A 14,788-nucleotide genomic window follows, 5' to 3' on the forward strand; every position below is an offset into this window, starting at 1 on the left:
TCGAGCTTTGAAGCTGTTGACTGTGGGGCCAGTTCTGTTTCAGCTGTGAGTGGCACATCTTGGGTGAAGTACAGGTTTATGAGGTGGGTTTGTGTTGTCCAAGGGATGCCATCTTCTACACCGGTGCCATACGGAAATCCATCTAAGCCAGCAGTTCTCAAACTTTCGGATTTCGCGCCCCCCCCCCACCTTTTCAACCTGGAATAATTCTGCGCCCCCTGCATAAAATAAGACAGATAAGAATAACCAATGATACAACTAACAAAGGTATGATACTCGTGAGGTGTCGCGGTATCCTATCATTTTTACTTCCATAAGATTTGCCTGTGTTCGGCTAACTTCGATGAAATATTTGCAATTTATTTTTTTTAAAGTGCTTTAATAACTGTTAAAATGTCTTGTGTGGTTTTTGGTAGTAATTCTAATCCCAAAAACAAAGAATAAATTATTTATTCTTATTTAATTATTTTTTCTGTAAAGAAACGATTAAATATGTTTTAATTTTTAAAAGTCTCGTAAACAAGTACACCGGTGAAGTCAATCTGCACGAGACAAACGTATTTTCTCCTGACAAATATTATAACGCTGTTAGTTGTATCATGAAAATAACCCAATATGCAGTAAGTTATTTAACTGGATTTAGCAATATTGGCTACGCTGCCAATCTGGTGCAGTCACGCCACATTATCACCTGATCTACTGTTACCCGAATGTTTGCAACAGATACCGATACGTCTTGAACTTTCTGGATTGAAAATACGCGACTATAAAAGCAGCAGCAGTGACGTCGCTCGTCAAAGAAACAAACTTCAAATAGAAAAGGAACTCAGAGTGTCTCGATATCTCGAATATCAAACCAAACCTGGACAGGCTATGTACTTTAAACCAGGCACATATTAGTCATTAGATCTATGCCTTAGAAATGTTTTCTTTTAATTTTAGTTACAATGCTTTCGTTGTGATTATATGCTTGCAAATTTAAATTTGAAATAAAAATGTAAAAAATTCATTTTGATTTCTTGCTCATTTATCTGACTACCCCAGGGGGCGTGCCCCACAGTTTGAGAACCGCGGATCTAAGCATTGTGACAGATAGGGGGCAGTATTGCTCCCTTGAACCCCTGTCCAAGTCTCCAGACACCAGGAAAAGGTCCAAAAGTTGATTTTATTTTTATAACAGTGCATAAAGCACCCTCTCCTCCACTATACTCATTCAAATACACAATACAATAACAATAAACTCTCCACCACTCCCAGACGCGTTGCCCTCCTACCACCCAGCTCAGCTCAACGCTCTGGTGTCTCTCTCAGTCTTTTATAGTCCTCGTCCCGGAAGTGTTTTGCCCTCTCTGTCCACGTGACTAGGAACACTTCTGGGTCAGATAAAAATCCTTTTTGTTTACCCCGGAAGTATGTCATTCCCCTTGTCCATATGTACTTCCGGGGTGTTTTATCTTGGTAGAGTAATATATATATTGCTCTACTTTCCCCTATTGTATTATTAATATGTAGCCTTAGAATACCTAATCTCACAGACTTACCACTGTATATAAGGTATTATTCTATATAACTTCTCCCCACCTTCCCTTCTATATCTATAACCTCAGGCAATTAGATGTAGTAAAAGACAAGCAGGAGTTAAGTTACACATAAAATAATGTATTACTGATAATATTCATAAATAATAACAAAATGCAAAGTACATTTGAATATTGGCAACCATACAACCTGATAAAATGGTGATGTGTAATTCAGGTGGCACACAGACTTGCAGTTACTTAAAATGTCTCTAGTTAAGGCATCGTTGGTGCTCAGCTTTCAGCCACATGTCTGTTCAATATGGCTGCTGAGCTGTGCTCTTCATTGTGTTGTCTTCATCATCACAGGTTAGCAAGAGATGCTTCTTCATCATATGTGGGTCAGAGAGAGAATGTGGTTGAGCAAGCAAATTTATAGGTTTTCTGTCCAACTCCTAGAGCCAATAGGATATCATGGTACTTGAAGGCCTCTGAGACAAGCCAATTCCAAACAGCCATACCTCAGACCAATGGGTGAAATAGAACATCTTATCTCCTGCCCCCCAAGACCATATATTACACTAACCTGGCTTTGTGTGGGGGATGGGGGAAAAGACTTTAGCAAAGAAATGCTCATCAAACTGGTTTAAGACACATCCCCAAATCCTGTCATAAAATTACAAAGAAAAGTCGAAACATGGGGGATAAACAAGAATGCCTCTCACCAAGGTACCACTAAATTACATTGGTTTGCCTAAATTATAAATAAAGACATACAAAACATTTATCAAGTTATATGCAAAATCTCACATCACAACACTCCACTCCACATGTTTTGTACAATGTCTTTATAAACAATGTCTTTAAATTGTTTCAAGAGTCTGATGCATAACTTGTGCATTGATTGGCAGTATTTGCTCTCCCAGTGTTAAAAGTTGTCCGTGACCATTTGTCCATTACATATCTTCTTTATTTCAAAGACAATCTGAAGAACTTGGAAGCGCTCCGATGACTTGTATCTGCTCCAGCTTGCGTCAACTCTTTCTGCAGTCTTCATATGTCATCAGATCTGGTGGTTCAAAATGAGACAAGTCCACACCTTCCACTAAACTAGCCCACTACAATTTAGTCTATTGTGTGAATTTTAATCTGTACTTGTTCTCTGTCTAACTGCTAATTAGACCCTGTCCCAAACTATCTGTTTAAGCATATGCAGCTGTACAATTAACATCAAAATTTGAAAGGTAACATGCCACAGGTGCCAGTACAACCACTTCTGCCCAAGTGACAGCACATGTGCCACTGCATAAACTGTTCACAAACCAACATTTGTGGCCCCTCTGCACACATTTGGGGTTGACTTAGTTGCCTCTTGTGCTTTCCTACCCATGGTGCAACTCTTGACTGCCATCAGCCTTTACCAGTATAGGCTGGCATCACCACCATGAGACATCAAAGCTATGCAACTCTCATCATTCCCCGTAGGCCACCCCTAGAGTTGTTTGCTCACCATATGCATACTCATTGTGCTAAACACCTCAGGTTCAGAATTGGCCCACTGGTCCTGTGCCTGTACCACAGCCGACAATCTCAGCAGGGCTTCCATATTTTCCCAATTAGACTATACCTAAACATCGAGCCCATATGTCTTGCAAATGTATCAGCTGCACCTGCTTTCCTGAAAAGTTCACCAATTTTCTTAGTATACATTTTCCTTAATATATTAATTATATTAATTATCCCACTTAATTAATTAATACCCAGAATGTATACTTTATGAGCCAAAAGTAATCCCCTTATTTTGGCATTCCTAACTGGTTTGTTCAGTTTCCACCCCTTGGAATATAAATTTGCTGCAGTAATGAACAAACCTTTCCTTTTAAACTATAGCTATTGTGACTAGTCCTTATTATTGCATGACTTGTGGACTTGTTACTCACTTAAACCCCAGTAAGTGTCTTTTCTTGCTGTCTCTTCAGTTCTTCTTCATGTCTTTGTCTTAGTCTTTGCTTTTGTCTTTGTCTTTTCTTTCTTTTTTCATTCTGCTATGTAGGCAGGTCTGCAAAATGGAAGGTGACAAAGCAGTTTCTGTCCATCTCATTTTCTTGTTGTCACCTGGTGCCAAAACTCAAACTTTGCTTCCAGGCATTCATTGGAACAGCTTGGCACTAGTGCCACACCACTCCAATGTGCCAATGGTAACCCGATCTCCTGCATGGATTTTACTCTGCTAATTGCCTTCACTATTTATTACCTGCACCAAACCAAAGTCCATAAAAACCTTACAATAGAAGTAGCACTATTGCAAAGGCCAGAAAATTGAAACAGAAATAACTATTTTCCCTTTCCTGTCTTCCTGCCCTCCTTCTATTTTTTTCATTGCCTGTGTGTCCTTTTTATTGTATGGTAACTGCTACCTGAAAGTGTGGGCTGAAACCTCTCCAGAATCCAAGTTCTAAATCCAGCATCCTAAAACTGACCTGTGTTCTTTACTAAAGACCAGCTCACTTTTCTCCATTTTATTGCATGGAGATTCATAGGCTGTCTTTTTAACAACTGGTCAGTCAGGTTTCAATTACTGAACCTAAGTGTGTGTGCTTTTTAATTACTGCTGAACCTAGCACAGCTGTTAGGACCAGTGCATTCCTGGCTTCCTGCCTGAGCTTGTAAAACTTCCTGCTGCACCATCCCCATCCTTTGTTCTTTGGCTTGTCCTGTTTCATTCAAACCAACTCCTAAACTGGTGCACTTTCTTTCCAACTCAGCCATTCTTGCACTAGCACATTCAGACCTTTCACACACAAGCACTTGAATTCCTTTCATTTCCATTGTTCTTTGTTTTAATTCCACACTTTCTTTACTCAGTATCCTTAAGCCAATATCCAGTTCATGCCCTCTAGTCAACAATTGCCATTCACACTCACCAGCTCCTCTGCCTTCTATCTGATCTCTTTGTCCTAAATCAAATTTCAATGCAGCACTGGTTACCTTTCCTAACAGTGGTGAAATATCTATCAGTGTAGCATGCTCTTTAAATACTGGACAGGCCTCAGAATTACTTGGAGATTGTGGTGCAGTGGAGAATAAAGGAAGAAAACACCCTTGCTGTTTTCCTTCCTTTCATCTCTCTCCTTTTCCTCACACTCACATTCCCACTCTTTATCTGAGCACACATCTGTCTCATGTAAGTCACCCACCCATGTTTTAGGGTTCCAGTCCGATCTGGTTACTATTGCCCTAACTTTCACCATGGGTGGTTTACATTTCTTTTTTCCACTTCTTTCACTGCTTTCTACTTTAGCAGTGGATGTTCTACATGCTAACACTTCACAATTATCACACCAACTGTTACATCTTTCAAAACTCTCACTCAACATTCCACAACTTTCACTTTCATTCACTTTGCTATTTTCTTCCTTATCATGATCTTCCTTATTACCAATAATACAAGCTAGTAAACCTCTTATAACAGCAGCTGTCTTCTTTAAACCTGATCTCTGTTTTCTTGCTTTTAATCCTTCCAGCCCCCTTCCATTTTGTGGCACACTCAGCTCAGCTTCTGCTTTCTCTACCTGAACTACAGGTTTCCTAGCTTTAGCCTGCTTCCCTCTGCCACTCCACTGGAAGATGGCTGACTTTAAAATGAACTTAGGCATTTCTAAGTCTACAATTTTCTCTAATACAATTTGCCAAATTCGTTATGGGTTGGCCTACTTTTGCCCCTGTAAGCAAACATACACATACATACACAAAGATTCTAAAAATAAGTACCGTATGAATGACGAATGCATGTCCCATCACTCCCTAGCACTTTAACCACTTAAATGCCGTATGAATGACGCATGCATCTTTCACCACTCCCTAGCACTTTAATTAGGGACTCACTACCACCAGTACTAACAAACATGCGGGTGTCCTTGTGACACACATGAAGTCTCTACACTTTGTTGGTTATATTCCATTCAGCAACCAAACAATGTTTTACTTCCACCGCATTTGTACACTGGGTGCCCTAAAATTCACATGCATAAACAAACACATACATCAAAACAGTATTTGCAAACAGGGTGCAAAACTTGGTTACCCAAAATCCTGCCGATACGCCAATTGTTTTATCTTGGTAGAGTAATATATATATTGCTCTACTTTCCCCTATTGTATTATTAATATGTAGCCTTAGAATACCTAATCTCACAGACTTACCACTGTATATATTACTATATAACTTCTCCCCACCTTCCCTTCTATATCTATAACCTCAGGCAATTAGATGTAGTAAAAGACAAGCAGGAGTTAAGTTACACATAAAATAATGTATTACTGATAATATTCATAAATAATAACAAAATGCAAAGTACATTTGAATATTGGCAACCATACAACCTGATAAAATGGTGATGTGTAATTCAGGTGGCACACAGACTTGCAGTTACTTAAAATGTCTCTAGTTAAGGCATCATTGGTGCTCAGCTTTCAGCCACATGTCTGTTCAATATGGCTGCTGAGCTGTGCTCGTCATTGTGTTATCTTCATCATCACACGTTAGCAAGAGAGATGCTTCTTCATCATATGTGGGTCAGAGATAGAGAATGTGGTTGAGCAAGCAAATTTATAGGTTTTCTGTCCAACTCCCTACAGCGAATAGGATATCATGGTACTTGAAGGCCTCTGAGACAAACCAATTCCAAACAGCCATACCTCAGACCAATGGGTGAAATAGAACATCTTATCTCCTGCCCCCAAGACCATATATTACACTAACCTGGCTTTGTGTGAGGGATGGGGGAAAAGACTTTAGCAAAGAAATGCTCATCAAACTGGTTTAAGACACATACCCTAAATCCTGTCGTAAAATTACAAAGAGACAGTCGTAAACATGGGGGGGATAAACAAGAATGCCTCTCACCAAGGTACCACTAAATTACATTGGTTTGCCTAAATTATAAATAAAGACATACAAAACATTTATCAAGTTATATTCAAAATCTCACATCACAACACGGGGCATAGGGAAAATAGTCACTTCTCCTCCCTGCAGCGCCTTCTAGTGGCCCCCATGGTATCCAGCAGGGCTGTAAAGGAAAACTCCAACGTCCATAAATCCCTGCTGGCATTCGGGGCACCTCCATGCTGTAGGGAGGGCTCCACCTGGCGGCGTGGGGGTATTGACTGGGATGAACGGCCGGCCATCTTTCACAGCATTAAAGTCCTAATCAAAGCTGGTGCACTCTCAACCTTGTCAACCTTAATACTCTTATAATAGTGGAAATGATTATAGTTGGATAGATAGAGAACTTTATTTGTCTCAAGAGACTAATTTAGATCATGAAATATGGAAATATTATAACATTGCAGGTCAGGAAACATGCAGGAAGTATGAATAAAGACCACACTCACATTGACAAGCCATCTCTTTCAGTTATTACCAGATGCTGTACCAGTCACTAAATGCTAGTACTGCTTGGCATATAAATAGTTTATTATCTGTTACAGTTGCTCTGTTCAAATATAGTCCTGAGTTAATTCTCCTGATCTGTCAACACTTCTATCCAAATTAAATGATGCCTTCTTTATAAAGACTACTAGGCGTGAGCACAGTTCTCCATTGCCGTAATGTGTTTTTATATAGTAGACAAGTGGACCAGCCACTCGGCCTGACAGACAGGGGGCCACTTCTTGTTTCAGAACACCCAGACAGACTGTAGAATTCTAATATTTTTCTTTTTATTTCATACCCTCTTTCTCTAACACCCTTTACTCTTCCTTTATTATCATTTTTGTTATAATAAATCCATTTCTGAAATAATGTAATAAATCCATGTCACTTGCAGAAATTCTCAGATGACTCTGCACTTATGGTTTCTATTGATAGGGGGAATGAGAGAGACTGTAGGAGTGAAGTGGAGAACTTTGTTTCTTGGTGAAAGTAAAATTGTCTGCAACTAAACATAAACCAAACCGAGGAACTGGTTATTGACTTTAGTGCACCAAAGAGCCTCTCTCTCCAGTCACTATTTAGCTTAACAGTGTAGGACAACCAAAGCAAGTCTCAGTTTCTACTGTGAAGATTGTGCTGCAGCTTTGACTGCGAGTGGCAGTAAGAAAGCCATTCCTTGAAGGATAAAATGGGGCCATGAAATACTGGCTGATGACTACTGCTGACTGAACAAAGTCTCCTCTTTATTAAAAAGTTATACATGAAACATATACCTGAACAGCAGCAAAACCAAGGAGCTGGTGGTGGATTTTAGGACTGGACTGCCAATACTGATGACCTGAGCAAGAGAGGACAGAGTCGACTATACTTTCTTAGGAGACTGGCATCCTTCAACATCTGCAATAAGATGCTGCAGATCTTCTATCAGATGGTTGTGGCGAGTGTCCTCTTCTATGCGGTGGTGTGCTGGAGAGGCAGCATAAAGAAGAGGGACACCTCACGCCCGGACAAACTGGTGAGGATGGCAGGCTGTATTGTAGGCACGGAGCTGGACAGTTTGACATCCATGGCAGAGCGACGGGTGCTAAGCAGGCTCCAGTCAATCATGGAGAATCCACTGCATCCACTGAACAGGATCATCTCCAGACAGAGGAGCAGCTTCAGCGACAGACTGCTGTTACCGTCCTGCTCCACTGACAGACTGAGGAGATCATTCCTCCCACACACTATGCGACTCTTCAGTTCCACCCGGGTTTGGTAAACGTTAACATTATTCAAAGTTATTGTCAGTTATACCTGCATTTTTATCACTCTTTAATTTAATATTGTTTTTTAATCAGTGAGCTATCTATCTATCTATCTATCTATCTATCTATCTATCTATCTATCTATCTATCTATCATATAGTGCCTTTCACATCTATCTATCTATCTATCTATCTATCTATCTATCTATCTATCTATCTATCTATCTATCTATCTATCTATCTATCTATCTATCTATCTATCTATCTATCTATCTGTCTTCAGTATAGGTTATCATGAAACCAAATCTCTCTGTCTTAGTACGAATCAGCCCTAATATTTACCATTCTTGTCTCTTGTTCCATGTATACTGGTTAATTTGCAGCACTATGCACCCTACTGTCTTCCATTAAACAATGTATTATAAACTTACAAGATCATCTTTCCATGTTTGTTACACAGTTGAACTGGAGGATATCTCACTTTGGCACCAGCTGAATTAGTTTTCTATAAATGTTATTGCTTACATGCATCCTCAATTATGAATATGCTGCAAATATAATATACCATGATAGAGAAGATTGTAGTATCCATCCATCCTAGAAAATCTATTCAGGATCATATGACATATCGAAACATATCTACTCATAGATGTGTCATATCTAGGCTAACACTATAGTATATATTTATATATTTAAGGGTAAATGTCACAGAGCAAATAGACACCTTCATGGTGGGACTCTTTCAAACTGAACTGCTATCCACTGGCCACAGTCGTCTAAAGATGAATGGGCAAAGTTCCTGCAGCTCTTTATGAATATCTTTGGAGATTAAAATGTAGAAGACTGGATCCAAGAGACTTGTTACACTAAGCAATGCAAATGTGCATCTATAAGCATAAAACATTTTTGACTCATGTTGACATTTGTCAGATACGATTAATAATCCAACATATCTGATGAAAGCTGTGGTACAAAAGGGCCCATAAACCAAAATAAATATTAGCACCATAGTGATGAGAAGGTGTTTTATTTTCTTCTTGTTTTCATCTGGAACTGATTGTGAACTTCTTAAGATCTTCTCAATGCGAATGTAAATAAAGATGAGGTGTGCAAGAGGCAATGGGAACCAGAAAACTGCCATACTCAGACACAAAATGGAGAACGTATTTGTTGCTGGATAACTTTCAAAGCAGAGGTGATCTTTTGAGTTTCCTCTTATGAAATACCAGACAAGAAGACTGATTCCTGTGAACAGACCCCACAATGGCAAGCATAGAATACAGGCATTAGACAGCCTCCGGAAATTCTTATACCATAAAGGATGTGCAAAGGCTATATAACGTTCCACAGCAATCAGGCTTAGAAATCCAACGTTGCCAAAGAGACTTATGTGCAGCAGCACACCAAAAACGACACAAGTCACTTCTTGAAAACGCCACACATGTCCATTTTTGTAATAGTCAATCCACAGAGGCAGCGTGACTATCTGAAGGATATCTGTTAAAAGAAGGCTGATCACATACACCGGAAGAGTATCCTCTGCTTTAAGCAGTTTGTATAGGCCATAAAGTGCCAGACAGTTTGTGGGCAAAGCCACGCAGAAGATGGCACCAAAGAGACCAGGGAGAAGATCTGTTTGTGAGCTGGAGTCGATGTGACAGTTGTTCATGATTTGTGATCAAAACTGAAGATTGGTGGTCTTCTTATTTATTTTCAGTCTTTGTCCTTGATCCAAACTTGATTAGACTGAGAGAGTTTCAAGGTGTTTAATGGCAGTTTAAGGATTTCAGAGATGAGGATTACAGAGAATTCTAACTGTGCTTTACCTTTGCTGCGTGGTGCTTATATTGATCAAGTGCTCACATCTCTTTTATAGCAAAAGCTGCACTGTCCGTGTATTGTTTGCACATTCTCCATCTGTCAGTTTATGTCTTCTCCAGATATTACTGTTGCTCTTCTCATCTGTAAAACATGGAAGCACAACATCTCAAGGTGTTTTACAGAAGAAACACAATAAACTGTAAATGCAAGACCTTTCAATTATGCATTCTAATTTATGGGCCTGTGAGTGCACAAGTAAACAGTAACAGTAGAGTAGATGAAGAGCCCAGCTTGGCAGACTGGCAGAGTTATTATGATTAGTATGGTTGTCACCAAAGAATAGATTTAAAATACAATTAGAGTCAAGCGGATTTATTGTCAAGATAGAAGAGCTCAGTCTTTTTTTATTGAATTTGTTAAAAGCTAGTAACATTCCATACAAAAAGTAAGACATAACAAAACTACAAGTCAAGTCAAACCCATCCATGAGAAATAGAGTACAGCCAAGAGCCAGAGTATAACTTTAAGAGTAAAAAAGATGCAAGTGAATCCTTTTCTCCATTATAAATGCTGTGAGCTGGAGGGCTGATCGCACCCCAAATAGAGACAGACGCCCCCGGGAAAACCACAAACCCTGAAACACTGACCACCCTCACTTTGCTCCTTATCCTTGCACTATAACGCGTAATACAAGCCTTGCGCGGTACCCTGCCGACTTAAAAGCCGTGCGCAGCGCCTGTCAGATTTGGAATTGATTGTTTGCTTTTATCTCTGTCTCTGCTCCTAGTGGAACTGTCATCTCTGACTTGTCATGGAGCACGTTTAAGCTCATGTGTTTTGCAGTGTTTGAATTAAAATCCTCCTTATTTCTACGACCTCCTGTGTCTCTGTGCAAATCTGTGACCAAAGCGTGACAATGCTTATTCTAAAATGTTATTGATTAGATCCTGCCAGGCCAGGTCAGGTCCGGTTGGGGAGCATGAACTGGTACAGCGTGTTGCCGCACACACCAGATGACGAAAATGCTTAGGATCCTGTTTAGGAACTCCCCAGGCAGACACGCGGTCCAGTCCCACCCTCTGGAAATGACCCTCTATCTCAACAACATCTCAAGGTGTTTTACAGAAGAAACATAATAAACTGTAAATGCAAGACCTTTCAATTATGCATTCTAATTTATGGGCCTATTAGTGCACAAGTAAATGGTAATGGTGGAGTAGATGACTGGCTGGCGGTCTGGTAGAATCACCAAAGAATGGATTTAGAATACAGTTAGAGTCAAGCAGATTTATTATAGATAGAAGAGCTCAGTCATTCTTTATTGAATTAAAATCAAGTAATATTCCATACAAAGAGGTCAGACAATACAATTTGCTGTGCTCCTCGGAGGCTGTGAACCAAGGGTGCCACTCGTAGTTTCTGGATTGAAAGAGGCAGACAAACCCTTTCCCCAGCTGGGACAGTCTTGCTAGCTTCACTGTTGGCTGACTTTTTCTCATGATGTCCTGCTTTTCTTGAAAAGTCCATCTTGAAAATGGTTTTGTAAGTATATCTGCGACAAAGCAGTTTCCTCTTCTCTGTCAGCCATAGTGAATTGAAAAAGCAGCCATCAAATCTACACGATGTTTTAGCTCGAGCAGGTTGCTACACATCGCTCTCTGACCATCTAGTCACAGAATGTGAAAATGCTGACGTTATCGTATGCCTGCTAGAAGTCCCCAGTGTCCCCAACTCGAAATCTGATTGGTTAAAGCAAAAGTTTCATTGTGGTCTGATTTAAGCTACAGGCACCTGCACTGTTGATTCTGAAGGCTCAAGGCAGATTTCTTTTACCTGGTAACACATGACAGCTGAAATATGATTGGATAAAAGATTTCATATAAATATACACTAACTGAGAAAGGCTAGGACATGAAGAGAATAGACTATTGGGAATTATTTAATGCATATTCATGGAAAAATATATTGATAACAATTTTGAAAAATAATAAAACATAAGTCAGTGATTTTGACTTGTGTTTAGGCCAGGAGAGAAGGCCTTGCTAGCCTTGATGGCCCACCACTGATATATATACACAGGGATTTCATGAATAAAGGACCCTGTGGATGAGTAAATAAGCATTTAATTAGTATTAGCTTTACACTGTTATCTGCAGGATTATAATTATTTACTACTAGACAATAACGGCGCACTGCATGATAATGTGCAGTGAATACACTTGACTTGACCATACTCCATTGACCCTTGACCTTTGTTGACCATATATATCTACAATGATTTAAGATATAAAGCGGTAGGGGAAGTGATGGCCCGCTGCCAAGAGTTGATTCTACAATATAATAAAATAAAAATTAAAAGATATATATAATAATTCCAAAACTTTTCACTTTTAATATAAAGCTGTAGTGCAGAGTTTCAGCATAGTATATGTGTATCACATTTCAGGCTACAGGTTATTTGATTTTTGACCCTGACCTCCCTGGGTTGACCTTTGACCTTGGAGGTCAATCATCACCCTGAAGGCAGATAGTAGACGTCACGTAGTATAAGTGTACTAAATTTCAGGTTAATAGGTTTGTGAGCTACAGGTGATTTAAAATCCTGGACAGACAAACAGACAGCCACGCTAGTGTATTATAGAAGAAGATTTCACTGACACTATAATTTATAAGGGTGTCCAGACATCCTGGTGACAGGGACAGTTATGATTTCACAAAACGTGTAGTGATAAATTGCTGAAAAAATATCAAAAAGGTCCTGATTTTAACAGGCTACCCATCTAATAAAGTTTTTCAGGGCCACAAACATCATCATAATACAATTATAGCAGTGAGCACGAAATTCGAAGGGGAACACCGCTTGATGGAACTTGTGTTCGATTTGAAGAGGAGGACCAGGAAGCGCACAACAACAGACAGTACACTACCATTTATTTGGTTCCACTTCAAGCACTGAGTGAAATCCTATGCATGTACTTGTGAAAGTGTTTTGTGTTTTTTATCCTGTGCTCTAATCGGCCTCTGATAATGATGAGAGGCATTAAACAAAGGAGGCTTTACGTGTGGGCATGCATGCGACACAAGCGTTCAAATTTGGGTCTTTGAAAATCTTTTCACCCTTTAGTTTGCCATCAGAGTGCCATATGTGCCTGGTGTCCATTATGGTCTGTTACTGTAATAAAGTTTGTCTTTCACTTCTGTTATTTCCTAATATTTGCCATAACTGAATAGCTCTTCAAGTTCCATTTTATGAAAATTCCTATGGCCAGACATGTTCCAAGCAAAGAAAAAAAAATGAATTGCAATTTTTTTGGGTTATGTTAGTTGGTAATTACAAACTGTCACTGTGTGTGGATATGATGGGTGTGTGAAAGAGAGAGTGCTGGCATGGTGGAATGGGTGGTGAAGAGTGTCAGGAGTGATTTGTGATAGACGGGTATCATCAAGAGTGAAAGGGAAGGTCTAGTGGACAGTAGTGAGACCAGCTATGTTATATGGGTTGGAGACGATGGCACTGTCCAGAAAGAAGGAGACAGAGCTGAAGGTGGCAGAGTTAAAGATGTTAAGATTTGCATTGGTGTGACGAGGATGGACAGGATTAGAAATGAGGACATTAGAGGGTCAGCTCAAGATGGACGGTTGGGGGACAAAGTCAGAGAGGCGAGATTAGGTTGGTTTGGACATGTGCAGAGGAGAGATGCTGGGTATATTGGGAGAAGGATGTTAAAGATAGAGCTGCCAGGCCAGAGGAAAAGAGGAAGATCTAAGCAAAGGTTTATGGATATGATAAAAGAGAGGACATGCAGGTGATGGGTGTAACAGAACAAGATGCAGAGGACAGAAATATATGGAAGAAGATGATCCGCTGTGGCGACGCCTAACAGGAGCAGCCGAAAGAAGAAGAAGAAGTAGTGTGTTCATTTGCGTGTGTGAGTGAGGGTGGTCCCTGTGATGGACTAGAGTCCTGTTTTCAGCCTTCTGCATAATCCTGGCAAGACAGCTGTTTGCTCCCTTCACCTTGAAATGAATTGAGAAGGTTCTAGAACCCACCCACCTACTGAACTCAGTCCACCGAGGGCTACAGTACCAGCACAGCCATGGAATGCACCTGTATGTTAATGCAATGCATACATTTTCTTTTTAAAATTCTGAGGTAAAAAAACTGACTTCCAGTAAGATTAGTAAAATGTTCCTTATTTCCTGTTCTCCACAATGGCATCCTTTGTTCTCCAGTTAGTCATTTCGCTGTAAGTAAGCAGAGAAATGTGATCCCTGTGATCTCTTAAACAATACTGAGTTTTGATGATGTTTTTCACACATACAAATTTCACTTCATTACTTTTTTAAGCTGTAAAATGTAGAAGAGGAGGAGAAGAAGGCAGGAGTCTCCATTACGTATCCAAAGGAGATGCTCCAAACTGGCCGCAGTGTGTACAGTCCACCAGGATCAACTTGTCTATTTCTGTGTATTCAAAAGTGTCCAAAAGGAAGTAAAGGAAAGTAATGAAGCTAGGAGGTGAAAGCCCACGCAAAGTTAGCAACGAAAGGCTGCTTGTTACTTACCTGTAGACCTCTGACCAGGCAAACATCTGACGTCTGACAGGCACAGTAAATGTCATTCTGTCTGTGTCGGTGACTCTCTCTTCAGCTGTCCTCAATAGTTGTAAAGGTTGTACTCCTCCTCAGATGAGCCTCATGCTGTGCTTCCTTTGAAGGCTTTTGCAGAACATCACTCATTTATGTCGGTGGCAGGTTTTAAGAGGAATT

The 14,788-nt window shown here is 40.0% G+C and overlaps 1 protein-coding gene across 1 annotated transcript; it reads right to left on the bottom strand.

Moving 5' to 3' along the window:
• Positions 1-8,463: 8,463 nt before the first annotated feature.
• Positions 8,464-14,788, bottom strand: LOC120517769 (G-protein coupled receptor 4-like). The gene is made up of 2 exons (XM_039740250.1): positions 14,585-14,788; positions 8,464-10,162 (listed from the first exon to the last, which is right to left on the bottom strand). The coding sequence occupies exon 2, from the start codon at positions 9,867-9,869 to the stop codon at positions 8,943-8,945; it is 927 nt and encodes a 308-aa protein (XP_039596184.1). The 5' UTR covers positions 9,870-10,162; positions 14,585-14,788; the 3' UTR covers positions 8,464-8,942.

Source organism: Polypterus senegalus, chromosome 1 (assembly GCF_016835505.1).
Source record: "Polypterus senegalus isolate Bchr_013 chromosome 1, ASM1683550v1, whole genome shotgun sequence".
NCBI lineage: Eukaryota > Metazoa > Chordata > Cladistia > Polypteriformes > Polypteridae > Polypterus > Polypterus senegalus.